Raw genomic sequence first — 21527 nt, 5'->3', positions numbered from 1 at the left:
TCTATCGACGGATATTTACCTACTCAAAACTGTCCTCCATTTTCTACTTTTCTAACGGATAATTTATGTGGCAAATGGATACATAGAGACATCTGAATATTCTATGAGTCACAACTTTTTAAAGTTTTTGATAATTCTCTTGGTATTATATATTTGGATTCTTTTCATTTGTTACATTAAACAAATGTGATGTCACGATCGAATTAATATTCGTCTAATTTGGTTTTAACCCCTATCGAGCATTAAAGAAGCAAAGTTTACACTTCGCACAATAAAGATGCATCCACATTTATAGTATCTAGTCATTTTGATGAACATTTCAATATTTAGTAATAAAAAAAGCAGAGTGAGCAAAAAATACTCAAAAATCTACTTGAATTGAACTTAATTGACTCGGTTTGGTTCTCTAAAAATTGGGAAAAAAAAAAGTTGAAAACTTAAATGAATTTTTTTAGGATGATTCAAGTTTGAATCAGTTCCAAATTTTTGGGACCGATCATAATTCCACATGGCCCCAATACAAATGATTGATTATTTGTTCTTGTGGAAATAAAAATGTGTGGTTTGAGACTTTGAATCACAAAGTGTTATCATAACAAATTCATTTGGTTTATTAGTTATCCCACAAAATTTGGTTTTTAGGGTGCAAATAGTGAAACAATGTCAATTTCTACGATGTTTAAGTAGAGCCAGCAAAATGGATCATCGGGTCGTATTCGTGTTATGTCAAATTTAGGCCGACTCAGACACGTTCTATTTAATAATCATGTCAAAATATTAAAATTAAAACCCGATACGGAACCCATTTAAGATCTATATATTTAACAAATATTATATATATGTTAAATGTTTTATACATACATATACACGCGCGCGTGCACACACACACATATATAAACATGTATGTATGCATGTATATTTTATATCGATATTATAAAATATATGTGTGTCTTAATATTTTGCACACTTATACTATTAACGTTCTAAATCTATATAATATTGTAAATAAACTATTGTGTATATGTCCATCCTTTTAAAAAAATAAAAAAAGAAAGATTATATCTATTATTTAAGTTTTAATGATAAAAATTTAGAAATTAATTTAAAATAGGAAAAGAGAGGAAAGGAAAGCTTCTGTAGTCAAAAAGTAAAAAAAAGTAAATTTTAAGGAAAGCGCCTTAATTGTCTTGAAATGCTTTTTGACGTTGGTAAAAACACACCAACCAAACCCTAACCAGTGGTCTGAGCCTCCCGTATTTCTGTTTGTGCTGAGTTCGTTTATTTCACGCACAAAGAAGTCGCGTGCAATGGGTAATATCCTAAAATCACGTGCAAGACGCAGGAGCACTAGGTAATGGAATCTTTGTTGGATTGGATCCTATGTCATGTTCATGGCCACGTGGTCGATTTAGCACCTTTGACTTGCATCAGCTTTTTGTTTTCCCATTTTACGCTGGCGATGCGAGCGGAGAGCGGAGAGAATCAGCACGAGACGAGATCAATGGCAATGAGAAAAGAGAAAAAATGAGAGAAAAAAATGGGTTAATTTTAATTTTATTTAATTAAACAGTCGTGATTTTTAAATTACAGTACAATATAGTCTCTATAAATTGAGATTATACAAAACCTATTAATTAAAAATGATATTTATTAATTGATAAATTAATAATCTATTAATTTATGAGTTGTGTTATACATCTTAAATTATCTATTTTAAAAGACATATAAAATAATATGACATTCATGAATTGATTGGCGAGACAATATAATGAATTCACTTGGATTTTGTAAAGAATTATCAATTACTTAATGAATGATACATTATTTAGAATGAAATTTGAGATAAAAATTTGAGATGTCTATAATTGAGTGTATTTACAATTCAATTAACATATATTTAATCAACCAAAAATTTATTGTACTGTATGATACAATAATTTTGGATTCATAGCATCAACAGTATTTCATAATTTTTTATTACAACCGTAGAATTTTAACTCCAAAACTTCTAATTATAATAAAAAAATACAAATGAAATCCAACATAGATTTAAATTTCAATTAAAAAAAGTAACAATAAAATTATATTTTTAAATTTAGCAAAGTGATATGGTTGGAACCAATTTATTTATTGTTATATAAGTTTTTTTTTAAATATTATCTTCTTAATTTATCACTTATTAATTTTGCCTATTAACCCATTCTGGATTGTAAAAGAATTTTATGTAATAAAAGTTATTAATTTATCGATTATTAAGTGTCATTTGATAAATATTTATTATTAGAGAGCTGCTACCTTACATTAAATGTAAGGTACAACCCTCTCACTAACGGTAGATTTTAGTAGAGCCCACAAATAAATTGTGTGAGGGAATGTATCTTACTTTGACGTAAGGGAGCAAAATTCTTATTATTATGACTTGAAGGGTAATTTTTAAAAACCTCCCTTGAGGTTTGGGCTTGTTGCAAGTAGATGGCGATAATTTATTTATTTGTAAAAAGCCCCTTACCGTTAGTTAATTTTAACATTGACCGTTAGTTGACTGTGCAAAGACAATATTACCCTTAACAATAGTTTTTAAAGTTCCTACAAAAAGGATAAAATTAAAAACTTAAAAAATCTTCTTTAAATTATTGATATTTCCTTAAAGTTCCTACAAAAAAAATAAAATTAAAAATTTAAAAATGAAATAGTCATAATCTTTACCTATGATATTGTAAATCTTTGAAATTGACAAGGATAAAATTGTCAAAAAATAGGGTTTGTACTTTTCGCGTCAATAATTTTAGTTTTTTTTTAGTTATGTCAGTTTACAAATTATTGTTAAGAGTAATATTGTCTTTGTACAATCAACTAACGGTCAATGTTAAAATTAACTGACGGTAGGAGATTTTTTATAAATAAACAGATTCTCACCATCTACTTGCAACAAACCAAAACCTCAAGAGAGGTTTTTAAAAATTACCCTGACTTGAAAATTAAATTAGTTTTATGTACTTTTTTATACGGTAAAATTAAATAATATCTTTATAATTTTTGTTAAAATTGTTATTAAAAGTTGTAGAGTACAGCGTCACTTAGCTTAGACAATTCCTTGACGGCGCTTCAGCAGGATGCCAAGTGGATGAGATATTCCGCTGGGGATTGAAAGGGTAAAATCGACAGCTAGGACTAACGGAAAAGTTTCATACCGACGTTAACGGAAGAGAATCTTAAACGTCGCGAGTCCTCAGCGAATCACAGATGGAAACGTAGTGATGGAGTCTAACGGCGTCTATCTGTCATGTTTAAAGTGATAGATGTCATATTGACATTCACGGTCTCTTTGGTCCTAAGGGCAATCATGCATGACACGAGCACCGACGCTTAGGTTTTGTCACGGGCCCACAAAGAACGACAGCCACGCCTGTGCTACCCCCTGTCACGTGTACCATCACCCACCCGCCAGCCAATCAAGCGGTCGCGTAACTTCTTCGTTTGCTTTCACGATCTCGTTTTGGCCCGCTGGTGGACAGCCCGATCCATCTCCTTAATCATCCCTCCTAAACGTCTCTCTAATAGTAATTAGAAACTTGATCAATAATTACATAAACGGCACCGTCACAGTGCCTCTTTTTTGTCTCTCATAATTTGCTGTCATCGTGACCGTTTAATAATGGGCAGAGAGAAAGAAGATGTGATAAGTGGGGTCCACATGTGTTAGTGCTTTGAGGTAGGTGTTATGTACGGTGCAGAATAGACTTTTGTCCCTTATTAAATAAAATTCTTCCTTCCAATAAAATAAAATTCTTACTTCTGGAAGAATTTCCGGCTCATACATACATACATACGTACATATATATACAATTCATTCTAATTTAATATGGACGTCGAAATTTTTTATTGAAGTTTCTTAAATTCTAACTTCTGTTATTTATACAATATATATGCTCTTTGTCCTATCAATATATAACGAAAAACACATCAATTTGATTTTATTATTGAGTTGTTATTTTTTGTGTGAAGAAATAGAATACCGATAATATTTTATCAAAGAAAGTTTTTTATTTTATTTTATTTATTATATAATTTAATGGGACCAATTTCTTCTACTCTGAGTGAAGTTCAAATCACATATTTTTTCTTTTCAGATAAGAAATTTTATCAACTAAATTAAATGATATGTGAATGGAAGCTAAATTAATCTTTGATTGACTTCAAATTCCTCATTTTGTTAATTATTTATTTTATTGGTACTAATAAAATATTAGAATCACACATTTCATCTCTTGCTTAAATTAACGCACTCCCTATTACCGTTTTAAGAAATGAACCATGACTGTTAACTTTTGATTTATAAATTATGTGTAAAACAATATGATCGTAACAAAATCCAAAATTTGTGGGCGGAAGGGACACGACTAAGGAATTGATTGAAAGGCAAACATAAGCTTCTTTTGACGGTCTTTTAGGAAAATGCTGAAACCGAGGTGAGACGAAAGAACCTATTCTATTATGACAAGTGGACACGAAACATTATAGCTTTACGCAACCATATTGGTACATCTTCGCACATGAAAACATCTTAATTGAAAGAGAATGACGCAGTGCTCCGTGTTATGCCCACCCCTACTCAATGGATCTCCGTAATAGAACGATATATAGGGTCCGGCTACAGTACAACGGTGATACAGTATCACCGTTATACTTAACCATTAGATCCACTTAGATAAATGAATCTAGTAAAATCTAACGGTTGGATAATTTTCTCCCCATATATAACCAACATTTCTTTTTCTCTTCTTTTCCTTTTTCTTTTTTTTCAATCTTCATATAATGTTTCGAGCAGGCCAGGCTGCAGTCTAGTAATTTCTGAATACTATTCGGTACATTTTAATTAATGACTGGTTGACATGCATAATATTTAATTCCAGTGCAGTGGCTGACCAAACTCTATGACTATAAATATAAAACTCCGAAATCTGCGGTGAGAGTTGGGTGACCAATTGAAGTAGGGGTTAGATTTGCGAACATGGCCCCATTGTCTCGGGTCTCCGTCCATTTCGCCGTTGAAAGCTATAAATTATAAACGAAAGCAAAAGACAAACAAAGTGCAACGATACATAAAGGAACCTAGCTAACCCACTTCATTAAAACCGAGCCAACCCACTTAATTATCTCGCTTTGTTAGCTAATGCCCACGCACCTACACCAGTTTTGTGATCTGCTCAAAGCATGCCACGTGGGGACTTATTGTGAGCAATTAAAGATAGTGACCGATTATCTAATCTGTCTCAGTTGACTCTAATCACACTTTCTAAATCTGCATTGGTTCGATGAAAAAGCACAAGTGATGTGATAAAGTATGCACGATAGCATTATTATAATGTAAAGTTAGGGTAATTTTTAGGGACCTCCCCTGAAGTTTGGTGTATTAACACTTAGATAGAATGTATTGCTGTAATTACAGATATTTTCCCTACCGTTAGTTATCAGTTAGTTTGACTGTTAGTGGACTGTTAAAATTACTAAAATAACCTTCTCGCAAAAATAATAAATCAGAACCCACGGAAAAAGCTCAGCGGCAACTATGAACCTCCACCTGGATCTGGACCCATAGCACTGAGATAAGCAGCTAATTCAACATCTTCTGAGTATCCGATGCCACTCTTGTTCCCCCAGTCCCTCTGACTACCCAGGATCTGACGCCAAGGCGACCCGAGCTCCTCATCTCAATATTCTCTTCCATCTCCAACTAAGCAGCATCAGAATCAACAAAATATTTGAAAACCCACTTCAATAAAATGGTCATTGATGCTTTGATGGTGTGTATTGGGTATAAAGAGGCTCTGTCGCAGACTGGAGCTGGAGCTGGAGCTGAGCTGAGTTGACCCGTTGAGCCAATTGCGTTTGCAGTGTCCATGTGTAAGCGTATATTGTATAACAATAACGAAGCAGTTTTTAATTTCTTATGTTCCACCGATGGGGAAAGTGGGTTTACTATTATAGGAGTATTGTCTATTGTGATTGGTTGGGTCTTTTGTGAACTGTGGGCTGGTTTCTTTTCAAGTGAATAGACTAACACAACAAACGATTCAAAGCAAAATAATAATTGGCGGGGTGTCATGCCAGTCAATCCGAGTTGGAATCATCATCAGTGGCTCAAGGGTGATGGCAGCGGCAGTTGGATGGCGTCGGCGATGGCCAAAGTGGCGACGGCAGGGTATTAGTTTTTGTGAGACAAGCCGTGCTCTTGGGTTAATATTTGGCGGTGGACGGAGCTAATTCAGAGGCTGCAGTGAATGGGGTTGGTTGCCAGCGCGAAGAGGGGACTCCGGCAGTGGCAAAGCACCACAACCGGCTGCTGGTGGAGCCGTGGCCAGCTGGTCAAGGCTGGGCAAGCAAGTTGGTCAAATTTTTTGTCTATCGGATAAAAATATTTTTTTTTAAATATGCTTTTACATAATTATCCTTTTATACTGACGTTTTATGTATTTTTATACTAACGGTAGGGGAGGTTTCTGTAATTACAGCAATACATTCCATCTATGTGTTAATACACCAAACCTCAAGGGAGGTCACTAAAAATTACCCTGTAAAGTTAGAGCCTCTGGTAATGCGACAACAAGAAAAGAGCATCTTTACATTCTCCATCTCTCAATTTTGAGGTACATTATACTGTAACTATCGTACAGTTTTTTTTATCATTAATGTATTAAAGCAACATTAATGATCATTTAATTAAAAAAAGCTAACATTAATTACTTTCTGCATTTTTTTTCTTTTTCTTTTTCTTTTTCCCAGCTGAATATACGGTTTTCACATGGATAGCTGGCTAAATGGCAAACAAAATACTGGTGACATAATCATGTTCTTGTTAAAATTAATAATTAGAATATTAATTCGTTTAGAAGGTTCCTCTCAGTCTACACTGATACGCTGCACCGCTGAGAAAATAAATACTACACCAGGCAGCAAATAATTTTCTTTTGGCCAATAGATACTTATCATGCACATATATATATATATTACTCTATTTTATTTTTCTTAAAAAATTAAAAATATCGTTGAAATATCTCTGTTAGATAAATTTTAAAATTATTAAAGAAGAACGCAATTGAATATTATTGAATGGAAGTGACAGCTAGTGGGTTGGACAAAAATCAAAGAGATACGAGATCTAATGAGAGACCAAAAAAAAAAAAAAAAAAAGAAGATGGAGAACCTTCATTTGGGAAGATGAATTGAGACAAATATAGTCACTATGCAGTGCAAGATTTTTTTTTTAATTTTTTTAATATGTGTTGTATGTTTTGTAGAAGGAAAAAAAAAAGGTTACTCAAAATCTGAAAGATTTAACTAAAGCACTTGGAAAAAATACAATTGAATTTTTTGATTTGAGAGATAAAGCTGCTAGTGTATTCTAGCTTTATTGATAATTTTTTTCCCCTTAAAAAAATAAAAAATAAAAAGTAGAAAAAAGGAGATGGATTTGAGGGAAGGATGGTTGCGTAGGAGGACTCCAGCGTCCGTGTTCGGCTGGAAGTGTTAATTGTGGACCATTGAAAGACCCGAGCCAAGACAACAGCAGCAATTGGAGCGTTCCATCTAACATTTTTCTCGTTAGTACTATAATGCCCCTGGTCAGCGATCATATTGACGAGTCAAACCCCCTTCAAAATGAATCGTATAATATATGAAGACCACTGTCGGCTGCGGAGGCTTTCTGGAATACTATTAGGTTAAATTTGCCCCTTATTGTTGATGCACATGTCCTGCTTTGGTGCTGAGCATCCGTGGTATGAAAAAGAGTATATATATATATATATATATATATATATATATATATATGACACTTCGAATATTTTAAAAAAAAAAGGGGTTAAAATTTGGATTACGGAAAACTTTAAAAATATAATTGTATTTAATGTTTTATAGCATTATTTACAGTGTAGATGAATCTTGTAGCACGTACTTTTTTATAAACACTAATTCATGCAAAGCTTGATTAATTTCTGAGTTAATAAGAGAGAACCCAGATACCAAGATCATAAAAAACAGCCTCCCAAAGCATCCTTTAATTAGCTTTACTGATTTCTGTTAACGCGTGCCGGACACTCACCAATAAGATCACAGGTTTCCTCTTAATCTGACTAAGAACAAGCTGTTAAAAGGTAGTCAATTTTATTTAACTGTTTGTGGGTCGGTTGCTGTCGTCGGGTCGCAAAATTTTACTGCGGCTCACTCTCAGGTCCTAAGGCAAAGCCACGCAGTCATCACAGTGGACACGTGTGAAGTGAGCGAGTGAAAGCTGTACTGTCTTTGTTGTGTTCTCGTCTGTAATAATGTACAGATTGTGGATATCAAGATCACCTATAAATAAATTAGTTGTCTGCTCAGAGTTTCAGTCCCCAGAGTAAAGTAAGGCAACCGCAATGGACCCTCTATAGCTCTTGCCTTACGACATTAAGCCAAGTAGACCTCCACGACCGTCACGCCCCTTCTCACGCTCTATCATTTCTTTTTCTTTTAATCTTTAGCTTTCAATTTTCCCTCCACCGCCAATCTAGAAAAACCAGAGTTTTGTTTTTTTTGGCTTGTGAGCAAGCGAAGCTGAGATTGAAGAGGAAAAATGGCAGCTTTATTTGTTTACAGGATGCTCATTGTGTTTTGCCTGAGCTTGTGCTTGTGTTGTCATCATATACATTGCAGTGTCACCTACGATAGAAAGGCTTTACTGATTAATGGGCAAAGAAGAATCCTTTTCTCTGGTTCTATCCATTACCCAAGAAGCACCCCTGACGTAAGCAACGGTTCTTTTGCCGTTTGTGTTGTGTGTCTTTCTTTTAAAATATTAATGTTTCTGGTTTCTGATTTCTTTTGTTGATTATGAATTTTGGTGACAGATGTGGGAAGATCTTATACAGAAGGCAAAAGATGGAGGTCTTGATGTGATTGAAACTTATGTTTTCTGGAATGTGCATGAGCCGTCTCCTGGAAATGTAACTTAAACCTTACTTGTTTTCTGTTTTCAATCTTCTTTATTCTTGGTTTCTAATTCCTTCTGTGTGGATTGCAGTATAATTTTGAAGGGAGATATGATCTGGTCAGATTCATCAAAACGATAAAAAAAGCTGGGCTTTATGCTCATCTTCGCATTGGACCTTATGTTTGTGCTGAATGGAATTTTGGGTACTCACAACAATCTAGATCTATATTTCCCTCTTTGCTTATTTCCCCCATCTTTGGTTTCTTGTTTCACTTTTACTAATTTAGTCATTTACATTATTATTTTGCTGCTAATATTTTTCTGTATGTGGCATGTGTAGAGGATTCCCTGTCTGGTTAAAGTATGTCCCCGGCATCAGTTTCAGAACAGACAATGAACCCTTCAAGGTCAATTTTTCTTTCTTCACTTGGATGAATTACTTTTATTTTTTATTTTTTAATATTTGTTATTTTTTTCCTTCTTTGAACTGCATGACAAAATCAAAATGTGAGTAAAATTACAAAACCTCTTGAATTATATGCTGTTTAGTGTAACACCATTAAAAATAATTGCAGAGGGCAATGCAAGGCTTCACTGAAAAGATTGTGAATCTGATGAAGAGTGAAAATTTGTTTGAGTCCCAGGGCGGCCCCATTATCCTCTCTCAGGTTGTTTTCCTGGGGTTTTTGTCTTTTCTATTTTCACGCATTTTCTTTACTAGTGTATTTTATTTTACAATTTGCTTTTGATTTGGATATTTATTGCTCTAATAATTTAAATTTCTCCCAGCTAGATGGATTTAGTTACCCTGGTCATTAAGATTTTTTTTTTGGGGCCTTTTCTGGTCGGTGCAGATTGAGAATGAGTATGGGGCACAAAGTAAGCAGCTTGGGGCTGCAGGGCATAATTATATGACTTGGGCAGCCAAGATGGCTGTTGAAATGGGAACAGGAGTCCCCTGGGTGATGTGCAAGGAAGAAGATGCCCCAGATCCAGTGGTGAGTGGACTCACACTTAAAGCATCAGAGTTGTATTCTGTATTTAGCTTTCTCTGCTCTCTGTTACATATAAAATATAAGAGTCTTGATTAGTTATGATATCCTTTAGTAGTTGTTCTTTTTGCCATGTGCTTTCATGTTTGAAGAACAGTGAAAGTAACTTAGCATTAGAATGGATTAATGTGACAACCCTAAAACTTAGCATTAGAATGGATTAATTTGACAACCCTAACAGAAGGAACTTGTAAGTAGTTGTTTTGAAAAATAATTCAATCTTGTGGTGATGAGTTTGTATCCCATCTTCGTGTAACAGATAAATTCATGCAATGGTTTTTACTGTGATGCATTCACTCCGAACCAACCATATAAGCCTACAATATGGACAGAAGCTTGGAGTGGCTGGTATGTGTGTATTTTTGTTTTGCTTTGTAACTTCAAATTAAATTTAATATAAAATTAAAATTTACTGATGCATTTCTTTCTTTCATGTGAAGGTTTACTGAGTTTGGTGGCCCCATTCATCAACGTCCCGTTCAGGATTTGGCATTTGCAGCTGCACGATTCATACAGAAAGGAGGATCCTTTATTAACTATTACATGGTTGGTCTTTTTACCATAGAATTCTTCCTTGGTATGATGCAGTTGACAATGTGAGAAGATAATCCATTCCGTTGTATGTAAAACAGTATCATGGAGGGACCAATTTTGGACGCTCAGCTGGAGGCCCTTTCATCACCACCAGCTATGATTATGATGCGCCAATAGATGAGTATGGTAAGAAATTAGGTTCCAAAGCTTATCTCCAAATTGCTGATGTTTTTAAGTTGCTCTTGCTTAAATGATTAACCTGTCCAAAATAGTAAAAGAAAGAAATAGAAAAGACTGAAGGATTTGATGGTCAATAAGATTTGAAATTGTGACCAATATGGATCTGTCAAACCGCTCATTTTTGCTAATAAATATTTTATTATGCAATATTTAATTTTCTTTTTGGACAATGTGTATTGCAAAATCCATACTTTACCACTTGCAAGATAGCCGTGGACATTGCTGATATTTATTATCATATTGATATACTGCTCACCTGAAATTTGGAAATGTAGCTAACTGCCTTACTGCAAAACTTGATAGGTCTGATAAGGCAGCCAAAGTACGGTCATCTGAAGGAGCTTCATAGGGCTATTAAAATGTGTGAGCGAGCTTTGGTTTCTGCTGATCCTATTGTTACTTCATTGGGAGGTTTTCAACAGGTCTTCCTTTGTAACTTGAACACCTCATCACCCTACCCTCTGGTTTGAAAGTTGTGTCATTTAATAAATTTACTAAATCCCATCATTTGTTGTCATTTTCCAGGCTCATGTATATTCCTCAGAATCTGGCGATTGCGCAGCTTTTCTCTCAAACTATGATACAAAGTCTGCTGCAAGGGTGTTGTTCAATAACATGCACTATAACTTGCCTCCTTGGTCCATCAGTGTCCTCCCTGATTGCAGAAATGTAGTCTTTAATACTGCTAAGGTATTCAAATTTAAAACTTAGAGAAAAATGGAATCTTTAGTGAAAATTTGCAGTAGATGGCAGATGAGCCCACTCAGGACTGATATCTTCTATGTTCATCCGCTAGCTAAATGATAATCTTCTTGTTCCTCCTTTTCAGGTTGGAGTTCAGACATCACAAATGGAAATGCTGCCAGCAAACGCTGAGATGTTCTCATGGGAGAGTTATTTTGAGGATATCTCTTCACTGGACGACAGCTCAACCTTCACCACTCAGGGTCTTCTGGAGCAAATAAATGTAACTAGGGATGCTAGTGATTATCTTTGGTACATAACTAGGTGAGACTGAACCCCAAGTCACTGTACATGCCTCACTAATGTTAATATTTCAGTGCTTCTTTATTATTTCTTCTTTTTACTTTTGATGAGTTTAATTTTTTCAGTGCTTGAAGATTATTCAGATACTTTGCTGTTACATGCATGTTTAATAAATTCCATTCTCTCTGTGACCAGTGTTGATATTGGCTCATCTGAATCCTTCCTGCATGGAGGGGAACTCCCCACTCTCATTGTTCAGTCGACTGGCCATGCTTTGCATATTTTCATTAATGGGCAACTTTCAGGTATATTATTTTTGCCATAACTTTAGAGAGTGCCCTTCCATCTGATTAGAATTGTGGATTAACATGCATTGCTACAGGTTCTGCCTTTGGAACCAGAGAGGCTAGGAAATTCATGTACACTGGCAAGGTGAATCTGCGAGCAGGAAGAAACAAAATTGCACTGCTGAGCGTTGCTGTTGGATTGCCAGTTAGTTCATCTTCCTTGCATTCTTTAAATTAATTTACTCTTCCTTTTTCCTGCAAAATTTGGAAATTTCAGTGATGGAAATAGTAATTTATACGAGGCACTGTTTACAACCATGTATTAAAGACCAAAGAGATTGGAGACTCTCGAACCCGTGCCTGTTACCATAGACCATATCTGAACCTATGATAACTTGGCCAGTCCATGCTTTTTTTAGTTGGTGGAGTTTAGCTAATTAAAAAGATGATTTATAAGAAAATTGGTGGAAAGTAAGCTATCATAAACACACTGTAAATTTTTGGTATTCAATTTAATAAATTATGCAATCCTTGTACTTCTCACATGGACTTCCCTAACGTTTGATAGTAAAAGGTCCTACTTTGTGTATGAAGGAAGAAAGAAAATTACTACCTCACAAAATGTTCTGTTTGAGTAGAATTTTAATCTGTAGGACATTTTATTAAAGGGATAAAAGAAAGCCATTTCCAGTTTTATTAAAGGCACAAAATGGAAGATCAGAGAAGATGATGACAGTTTTAACCATTTTGATTTTATTGCAAAACTGATAATGATTTTTGTCATCATGAAGAATGTGGGGGGACACTATGAGACTTGGAACACAGGAATCCTTGGCCCAGTTGCACTACATGGCCTTGATCAGGGAAAATGGGACTTATCCTGGCAGAAATGGACTTATCAGGTCAATAATTCTTACTTCTGTAGTTCTTATTTTTCTACCATTGATTTTCAGAGTATTCTCATTATGGCTGTCTCCTTGAACAGGTTGGTCTAAGAGGAGAGGCTATGAATCTTGTGTCTCCAAATGGTATCTCTTCAGTTGAGTGGATGCAGGCATCATTGGCTGTACAAAGGCAGCAGCCATTGATGTGGCATAAGGTATAAAACAGAAAATGACAGTTTGTAATTCTGGTGGATAATTCTTGTTTATGAAATCCAACCATGTTTCTTAATTTTGTAGGCATATTTTAATGCACCTGAAGGTGATGAGCCTTTAGCTTTGGACATGGAGGGTATGGGCAAGGGTCAAATATGGATTAATGGCCAAAGTGTTGGCAGATATTGGACTGCATATGCTAAGGGAGATTGCAATGGTTGCAATTATGTTGGAGGATATAGACCTACAAAATGTCAACTAGGTTGCGGGCAACCAACCCAAAGATGGTAACTATTCATACAGCAGAATTGCATGACAATATTTGTACTGTATGTAAAACACCAATATAACGTAATGACCGAGAAGTGATAAATCTCCTTCAAAATAAATTCAGCGCTGACAAGATTTTATTTCCAGGTACCATGTGCCTCGCTCTTGGTTGAAGCCAACACAGAATTTTTTAGTCGTTTTTGAAGAACTAGGAGGTAATCCATCAAGAATTTCTCTTGTCAAGAGATCAGTAACCAGTGTTTGCGCTGAGGTTGCTGAGTACCATCCAACTATCAAGAACTGGCACATAGAAAGCTATGGAAAACCAGAAGAGTTCCACAGCCCCAAGGTTCACTTGCGATGTAGTCCAGGACATACCATTTCATCCATCAAATTTGCAAGCTTTGGAACTCCTTTGGGAACTTGTGGTAGTTACCAGCAAGGACCTTGCCATTCTCCCACTTCTTATGACATCTTAGAGAAGGTATTCATCACTGCTCTCATATCTTCCGTACAGTGAGTTATGCTTCATACCCATTTCTTACCTTGTAATGGATTTTAAACTTCACAGAAGTGTGTCGGGAAGCAGAGATGTGCAGTCACCATATCAAACAGTAACTTTGGCGTAGACCCATGTCCAAATGTGTTGAAGCGATTATCAGTTGAAGCTATATGTTCTCCTACAACGTCAACAACCATGCAACCCAACTGGAGGGGTTAACCATCGCAAGGGTGGAACCGCTTGTTGAGATCGCATCAACTGAATTAACTATAGGCTACCACCTTGAGAAACAATGAAGAAAGAAATAAAAGGAAGAGTACAGGGGAAAAGTTTTCTGTTGTTAGATAGGTAAAGCGCCATGGCCTTTCAAATGTAGAGAAGCTCTGGCTAAGAAAGTTTGATTGTAGGCAGCTAGTTCTTAATTTAAGTGGGGTAAGTGGACTTTATTGTAAAATAGTGCCTGTTACGTTGGATAGATAGGTGAGAGTTTGTTGGAGTCACAAGGGGTCCTGCATTTGGGATCCTAAGTGAATTTCTAGTTTCGAAGCCTAGTCCCTGGCCTTTTAACCGGAAATGGGATCTGGGAAAGTGGTGAGTTCCATTGGTGTGACTTGTTTTTGCTTTTGGTATCAACGGGGAAAAATTATGCCCCAATTAGGGTTCATGTTGGGAGCGGATCCTAGTATGAGCATTGTTTCAAGGTTATTTACGTTTCTGATGTAATGAGAAAGAGCCCATTGTCTCGTCTGTTAATTTATATTTCAAAGTGTTCCTCCTTTTATTAATTAGACAAATGAGGTGATTTATTTCAAAAATTAAGATAAGGCAGCGAGTGAATCTGTTACAAGGCCATACTAATACCATCCAAAGTCGAAGTACTAATAGACAGTCCAAAAGAATAAGAGTAAGGTGACGTTTGTTTTTTAACTTAATAACTTAAAGTGACTTAACTTAATTAATTAAGTTAATTAGATGTGTTTGTTTTTATAACTTAATGAGACTTTTTAGATAATTTTGACTTAATAAAAATAAATTAATTTTTTTAATTTTTTACTTAACGGAGAAATTTGAATTAACTCAATTACTTATTAATATAAAAAATATTTATGTTTTATAATTTATTTTTCATGTCTATTCCAAAACTCACCCATAGATATTTACTCCACATAAAAATATCCTTGTTTTTTTTCTTATATTATATACGATAAAATTTGAAATTTATGGTATTTTATATATTAAAATTCTAAAATAATTATGTATTCACTTGAATATAGTTTTACTTATAAATATTAAAATATTATGGTATTTAATATATTATTTATTTGATATTCAAATTTAATAAGGATACAAATGTAAAAGTATATATTTTCAGCTTTTTCAGTTTAAAAAAACAAATAATTTAATACTTATTTTCTGAGATTCAGACGAAAAAATAAATATATTATTCAGATTCAGATATTCAGATCCATTCAGAATTCAAACTAATTTAGACATATTCATATTTCAGATAAAAAAAATAAACGCCACCTAAATTTCTAAACCCTGTTGCAATTGGATCACAAGTCAGGACAAGTATAGACATGTGGATAGTTTTTAAGCACGTAGAAAGATGAATATGATATTAATTCGCTTTTGAACTCTTGAAAAACTTCGTCTGCTGTACTATTTGCGCTTTGACATCCAATGTCGTCGAAGTTATGTGGAGATTTTTGCGACGAGGCCACAGAACGACGAACTCTCCAAGTGGAAGACATGAAAAGACTGCAAGTCAGTGTCCTCTCTAGAGCCCTCAACTCAATAGTGCAGATGCACCTCCCCCGCACTTTTTAACGGGAATTCGGATTCCAAACAAAACAAGGGAACAAATAATGATAGCCACGGCACGGCCCACAAAACATCGGCCTATAAGAGCCCGTGGACTGACTGCACAAGCCTGTTTGTGCCGTGCTAAAAAATAACCCATCAAATTTTTTTTTTCTTTAAACCCATGTCTAACATGTCTAAAAAAATTCATGTGTCTAGCATGTTTTATTTAAGCCTACGTGTTTGGCGTACTTTTTTAGGTTCATCAGTCTAATAATAATAATTTCATATATCATAGTAGTAATTAATTAAAAATAAAATTACAATCCTATAACAACAATTACACCTAATTTTATTTAAACTACTAATATTATAATTGCACTTGAACTCTATTGAATGAAAATATAATTTTTAATTTATCATAAAAATATTTCATCCATAATTTTATTTTATTTTTTGCATAAATATGAAAAATATTTCATTCACAAATGAAACATATCTCCATTAACTATTAACTAAGTTATGATTTTATAAATGAAATATTAATGTCGTAAGATTTTTTATTTATCAATTATAAAATCATGATATTTATTTATTTATTCATTTAATAAATTATAAACATAAAAAAATTAGAATATTTATTTAAACTAGAACTTAAATTAATTTTAAAAAGCCTATGCTAAAAAATATATTAACAAAATTTAATTTCAAGATATTTGTAAAATCATAATATTTTATATTTATTTTTCATTAAAAAATTTTACTTTGATATACTTTAGCTCATGTGTTATTGATGGCCCGCGAGCCATGTGCCAGCCCACCAATGAAGCGTGCTTATTACGTACTTTTTCGCGTGCCATGTTTTGACTCATCTTTAATCGTGCTGTGCTTTTAAGGTCCACGTGCCTAAAATTATAGGCCCGACACAACCCACGTGAGTGCCGTACCGCGTGCCCAACCGAAACGTGCTCGTACTGTGCCCGTGCCGCCTAGCCCACTGGCCATCTTTAGGAACAAATGAAAAAATCCGCCATTCTTTCTAGGTCTCGATGATTTGAACATTAGAATCAATTTGACAAGTCAAGAATCATGCTTTATCGGTTGCTACAATGCTACTTGATAGTTGATACTAGTTACAAACTAAGGGTGTGTTTGGTTGGAGGATTAAAAGAGGGGATTAAACTTCTTTTTTTTTTAATTTTATCATAGTCTCATGTTTGGTGCAGTCAAGAGTATTAGGATTTAGTTATCCTATGCCCACAAGCTAATCTCAATTTTGTAAAGGAAATTATCCCAAGGGGGGTCATGGGATTAGTTAGTATTAGATTATATTGATAACTCAATTAAACATAATAATTTATAAATTTTAAAATTATAGTAATACGTGATAAATGTAATAAAATATTAATTTTAATAATGTAAATGATAAATTATACTAAAAATCATTATTAATTTCATATTAAATTAAAATTCTGTTTTAATTTATTTAATTATTAAATATTTTTATAATTTCAAAGTTACATTATAAATTAATTATTAAAAATATAATTTTTTAAATAAAATAATAGATTATTGAATAAAAATAATAAAAATATCATAAATATATTTAACAAAATAAACATTATTTAAATTATGATTTATATTTCATTAATATCATAGATGTTGATTTGTATAATTAATAATTCAAAATTTTAGTTTATAATAATATTAATAATAATAACAACTTGTAAATTCTAATATTATAATAATTAATATAAGACATGATTATTTATAGTTCAATCTAATATTGTACTAAACACAACATGATTGTTTATAGTTCAATCCAATATTGTACTAAACACATCACAATATTATATATAATCTAGTATTATCCAATCCAATCTTATCTTATCCAATACGATTCAATCCAATCTTATCTTATCCAATATGATCCAATCCAATCTAATCTAGCATACCAAATGAGCCCTAATAACTTTCTAAAAGCTGGTCAAAGTATAGCACAATACCAAGTATGGGACAAGAAGCTGTCATGCATGTCTTATCATATCCCAGGAACACACTCAACAAAATATGAGTCACTCTCAATATCAAAATTAGGTTCAACAACAAAGAACGATCTACCCCAAATATGAAATTAAATTATTGTAAAGACCACAGTATGAGCTTCATAGAACAGTAAATTACGGAATATTCAAACACACAAACAAACACAATCCCATAACCACTCTAATAAGTAAATTACAGACTGATAGCATATATTGAGGTCTATAGCCTCTAAAGCCAAAAGGCAGGAGGATAGTTATAACTTATTAGGCAGAGGCAGTTGCCAGATGCTTGGCAATAGTCTGCTGCAGTTCCTCTTTCTTTGATCCAACCACCTTGTCCACAATCTTCCCCTCTTTCAGGAACATGAAAGTTGGCATGGCCTCCACTGCCCAGTCAGTGGCAACACTCTACAAAACAAGAAAATCAACCAAAAAAAAAAAAAAAAAAGTTTAATTGAAAAGTTATATATCCTAAGAAATTGTATACAATTGTTTCTTACCTTCAGTTCATCCACATCAACCTTCAGAAACAGGACATTAGGCAGTTTCTTGGCCAGCTCTGCCAAGAAAGGAGCAATGAAACGGCATGGTCCGCACCACGAAGCAGTGAAATCAACAACAACCTGTATCAATGAAGGAGCTCAGGCAATGCCAAACAACTGCTAACAGCAAAACCATCAATTATAATCAAATGAGTAGTGCTACACATCCCAAATTTTTTATCCCAAAAAGTTATCCCAAATGATGTTGCATTTATCAATTGGTTGGTGAGATAATACAATTAATTCACTTAGATCTTGTAAAGAATTATCAACCACTTAATTAATGACACATCACTTGGTATCAAATTTGAGATAAAAGATTTGGGATGTCTATCATTACTCTAATCAAATATCCACCACTACTAACAAAAAGAGGTCCACCCCACCAATAAAAACCGGCGTGACACAATACTACTATGACCATTGACTAAACAGTACTTGAAACAGTCCAAAAAGAATATAGTGTAATTAGCAGACTATGTCAAGTGAGGTAAATACAAGTAGGCAGTGCCACAAATATCGTCACTTCGGGCATGGCTAGGGCCTCATCAGACGACATTTAATACAAAAGCTTTAAAAATCATTTTTTTCTATTCATTTGGAACATGAATAGCGCAGTTCACAGAGCATATATTATGCCTAATCACCATTACAGTGCCTAAATCAATCCCATTAAAATGGGATTCATTAGGGGAAGCAAAATCTGAATCCAAACTGCTCATATTATTGCTCAACAAAAGCAAATCTGAAAAACCAACTTGGACAGAACAGGCAAAAAGCACATAAAGCAAATACCTTTATAAAAAGACATATCAAATTCAAAACCAAACATAAATGCCGTGCTTCTCAAACAAAGAATATCAAAATGAATTCTCTTTTCTCTATTCATCTACCACACGACAGATCATTCCTATTCCAACATAACAATCAAAACAGATAGAATTGAGACCTCAAAATTTAATCATTTTTCAACAATCAAAAACAATTTTTCCTGGCGTAAGATAATATGAACTGGTTTTCAATTTCAATACTAACGTTAATATTAATCACGTAAAAAGAAAAAATTAAAAACCGGTCAATATCGAAAGGGAGTATAAGCAAATGAAAACAAATCAGATCCACAAATATATAGAATCAGCAACAACCAAAACGATAATCAAGTTGCTCTTTTTTTATTTTTTTTTTAAAAAAGGAGAAAAATGAAACAAAAGGAGAATGAAAAAGAACAGGCGGACTACCAGCTGTTTGGTTTCATTGCTCTTCTGGAGCTGCTCGTTCCAGGCCTCAACGGTGTGGCACCCGATGACTTGTCCCTCTTCTGCTGCTGCCATTTCTGCTTTCCGCGGTTATTACCACCACTACTCCACCCAACGATACTTCTATTCTCTCCCTCGCTTTCTTGCTCTTGGTGATTTGCGTATGGCGTTTCTTTCTCGTGTGCACCGCTGTCTCCATTAAATATGCAAATTAGTTTTGGGCCTTTTAAAATTACCCCTCTGAGTACTTGCTATTAACGAATTTGCCATTCTAATTGATTTCTCATGGAACTTCCCAAATGGAAGGTTATACATTTGACGGTACGAGTGCGTTTAAAATTAAAGTTGGATAGTTGTATTTTAAAATCTATAGTATTAAATTATTTGATAAATATTTGTTGTTATGCCTTGGAAGTTATGTTAATATGATTTTTTACTTGTATAATGAAAAATTTATTATATCTTTAATAATTTTATCAAAATTATTATTTAAATTTTATATTTATTATATATTACTAACTTTTATTTTATAATTACAGTTTTTTTTCCACAACAAAACCCATCAATCCCAAACGCACCCTATATGTGTTAAATATTCCCATTTTAAGTATATGATAAATAACATAAACTTTTTGTTTGATAACTTAATATTCGGGGGAATTGCCTTCGAATCCTCAAATAATGTATTGTAGGGTAGATTTTGAACTAATCACTTTTAGAAATAATTTGATTACATGTTTCATGTTTGGTAACTTAAAATTCACTTCTCAATTGACTTACGGTATATGTTTGGTTGCAAGTGTATATTAAAATGACTGAAATGGAAATTTTATTTTTTAAGATTTCTAGGAAATATAATTTAGAGCTTTAAAAAAAATTTAAAATAATTAATTAGTATTGCTAATTAATGAAATGATTTTCCATGTATATGATTACATAATGAATTTGTGGGAGATCACGTAATAATTATTGTTAATCAATAAAATAGTATCACAATTAGTGACATTCCACATTTCACATCATTAGGTAATTTAAGATAATATTTTTTGTTTATCGTTACTGTAATATAAAAATACCCTGCCCTAACATAATATGTAGCTAATGGTTTTGTGGGGTTGAGAAGGGTAGTTTCACCTTTCTCCCCTGATTTTGGGCATATTTTCAGTTAAAATGCCAATATAATTTTATTAGTAAAAAATATTTGTTAGGTCTAAAAGGGCAAAATTGTAACAGCGCAGACTTTAAAAAATAAAATTAATTCGTAACTCTATCTTAATGGAGCATATATAATTCTATACGATATATAAAAATTGATTAACTTTTTGTTAATTTTTTTTATTATTTTCTTCCTTCTTACTCTTTCGTCATTTTCTTTCTTTTTCTTCCTCCTTTTTCCTTCACTTTATTCTTCTTCTCATTCTTTACGTCATTTTCTGTCTGTTCACGTTCATTTATTTTTGTCCTTTCTTCTTCTTTTTCTTCTTCCACTATCTCTTCTTTCCTTCTGACAACAGCAGTCGGCGACACTGCGGTCTGCCGCGTCGGTAACCGCTAATCGAAGCCGTCGCCTCTAACGCTAGCTCTCCACCACATTACAATTTCTTTTAGGTTTGGGATTTTCTTTTGTTTGTTTGGGAGTATTTCTTCCGTTTCTGTTTTTCTTTTTTGGGTATATATATAATTATATACGAGTTCAGATTTTTTTTTTAAAATAAAGAAATTAGAACAGAAAACAAAAAAAAAAAAAGAATCTAATTCTTCCCCTCTCACTTCTTTCGTTGTTTGGTCATTTTTTTTTCCTGTTAACCCCAACCAAAACCACCCGAAATCCTCCCTCCACACACAAGGTTCTGGCGGCAATTGAGGATGAATCAAGGACGGAAGAACGTCGTTTTTTGGTCGGTAGTTGCTGGCGAGTGGTTTGACGGTGACGTTTGGTGAAAG

The 21527-nt window shown here is 33.7% G+C and overlaps 2 protein-coding genes across 2 annotated transcripts; one reads left to right on the top strand and one right to left on the bottom strand.

Annotated features, from left to right (window-relative positions):
* The first annotated feature begins 8273 nt into the window (after positions 1–8273).
* LOC18036428 (beta-galactosidase 3) lies at positions 8274–14200 on the top strand. Its single transcript, XM_006425530.2, has 19 exons — positions 8274–8782; positions 8886–8981; positions 9059–9171; positions 9309–9375; positions 9544–9636; positions 9823–9966; positions 10280–10368; positions 10461–10566; positions 10653–10740; positions 11098–11216; positions 11320–11484; positions 11624–11802; positions 11977–12086; positions 12164–12273; positions 12860–12970; positions 13054–13167; positions 13250–13452; positions 13583–13919; positions 14007–14200. Exons 1-19 carry the CDS (start codon positions 8612–8614, stop codon positions 14154–14156), a joined length of 2565 nt encoding a protein of 854 aa, XP_006425593.1. The 5' UTR covers positions 8274–8611; the 3' UTR covers positions 14157–14200.
* Positions 14201–17752: 3552 nt separating this feature from the next.
* On the bottom strand, positions 17753–19757 carry LOC18036300 (thioredoxin H-type). Its single transcript, XM_006425528.2, has 3 exons — positions 19566–19757; positions 18286–18408; positions 17753–18193 (listed from the first exon to the last, which is right to left on the bottom strand). The coding sequence occupies exons 1-3, from the start codon at positions 19656–19658 to the stop codon at positions 18050–18052; spliced, it is 360 nt and encodes a 119-aa protein (XP_006425591.1). The 5' UTR covers positions 19659–19757; the 3' UTR covers positions 17753–18049.
* Between the last annotated feature and the right edge of the window lie 1770 nt (positions 19758–21527).

This window comes from Citrus clementina, unplaced genomic scaffold (genome assembly GCF_000493195.1).
Source record: "Citrus clementina cultivar Clemenules unplaced genomic scaffold, Citrus_clementina_v1.0 scaffold_7, whole genome shotgun sequence".
In the NCBI taxonomy this organism is placed as follows: Eukaryota; Viridiplantae; Streptophyta; class Magnoliopsida; order Sapindales; family Rutaceae; genus Citrus; species Citrus x clementina.
This window is presented reverse-complemented; position numbering and strand designations above follow the sequence as displayed.

What these genes read in the sequence shown, in the direction of transcription:
- LOC18036428 (XM_006425530.2), top strand. Translation starts at nt 8,612, where the DNA reads ATGGCAGCTTTATTTGTTTACAGGATGCTCATTGTGTTTTGCCTGAGC. An exon ending in GCCCCATTATCCTCTCTCAG is followed by an intron (nt 9,637 to 9,822) that starts GTTGTTTTCCTG and finishes TGGTCGGTGCAG; the next exon opens with ATTGAGAATGAGTATGGGGC. An exon ending in TATCTTTGGTACATAACTAG is followed by an intron (nt 11,803 to 11,976) that starts GTGAGACTGAAC and finishes CTCTGTGACCAG; the next exon opens with TGTTGATATTGGCTCATCTG.
- LOC18036300 (XM_006425528.2), bottom strand. Translation starts at nt 19,658, where the DNA reads ATGGCAGCAGCAGAAGAGGGACAAGTCATCGGGTGCCACACCGTTGAG. An exon ending in GCAATGAAACCAAACAGCTG is followed by an intron (nt 18,409 to 19,565) that starts GTAGTCCGCCTG and finishes TCATTGATACAG; the next exon opens with GTTGTTGTTGATTTCACTGC. An exon ending in TTGATGTGGATGAACTGAAG is followed by an intron (nt 18,194 to 18,285) that starts GTAAGAAACAAT and finishes CTTGTTTTGTAG; the next exon opens with AGTGTTGCCACTGACTGGGC.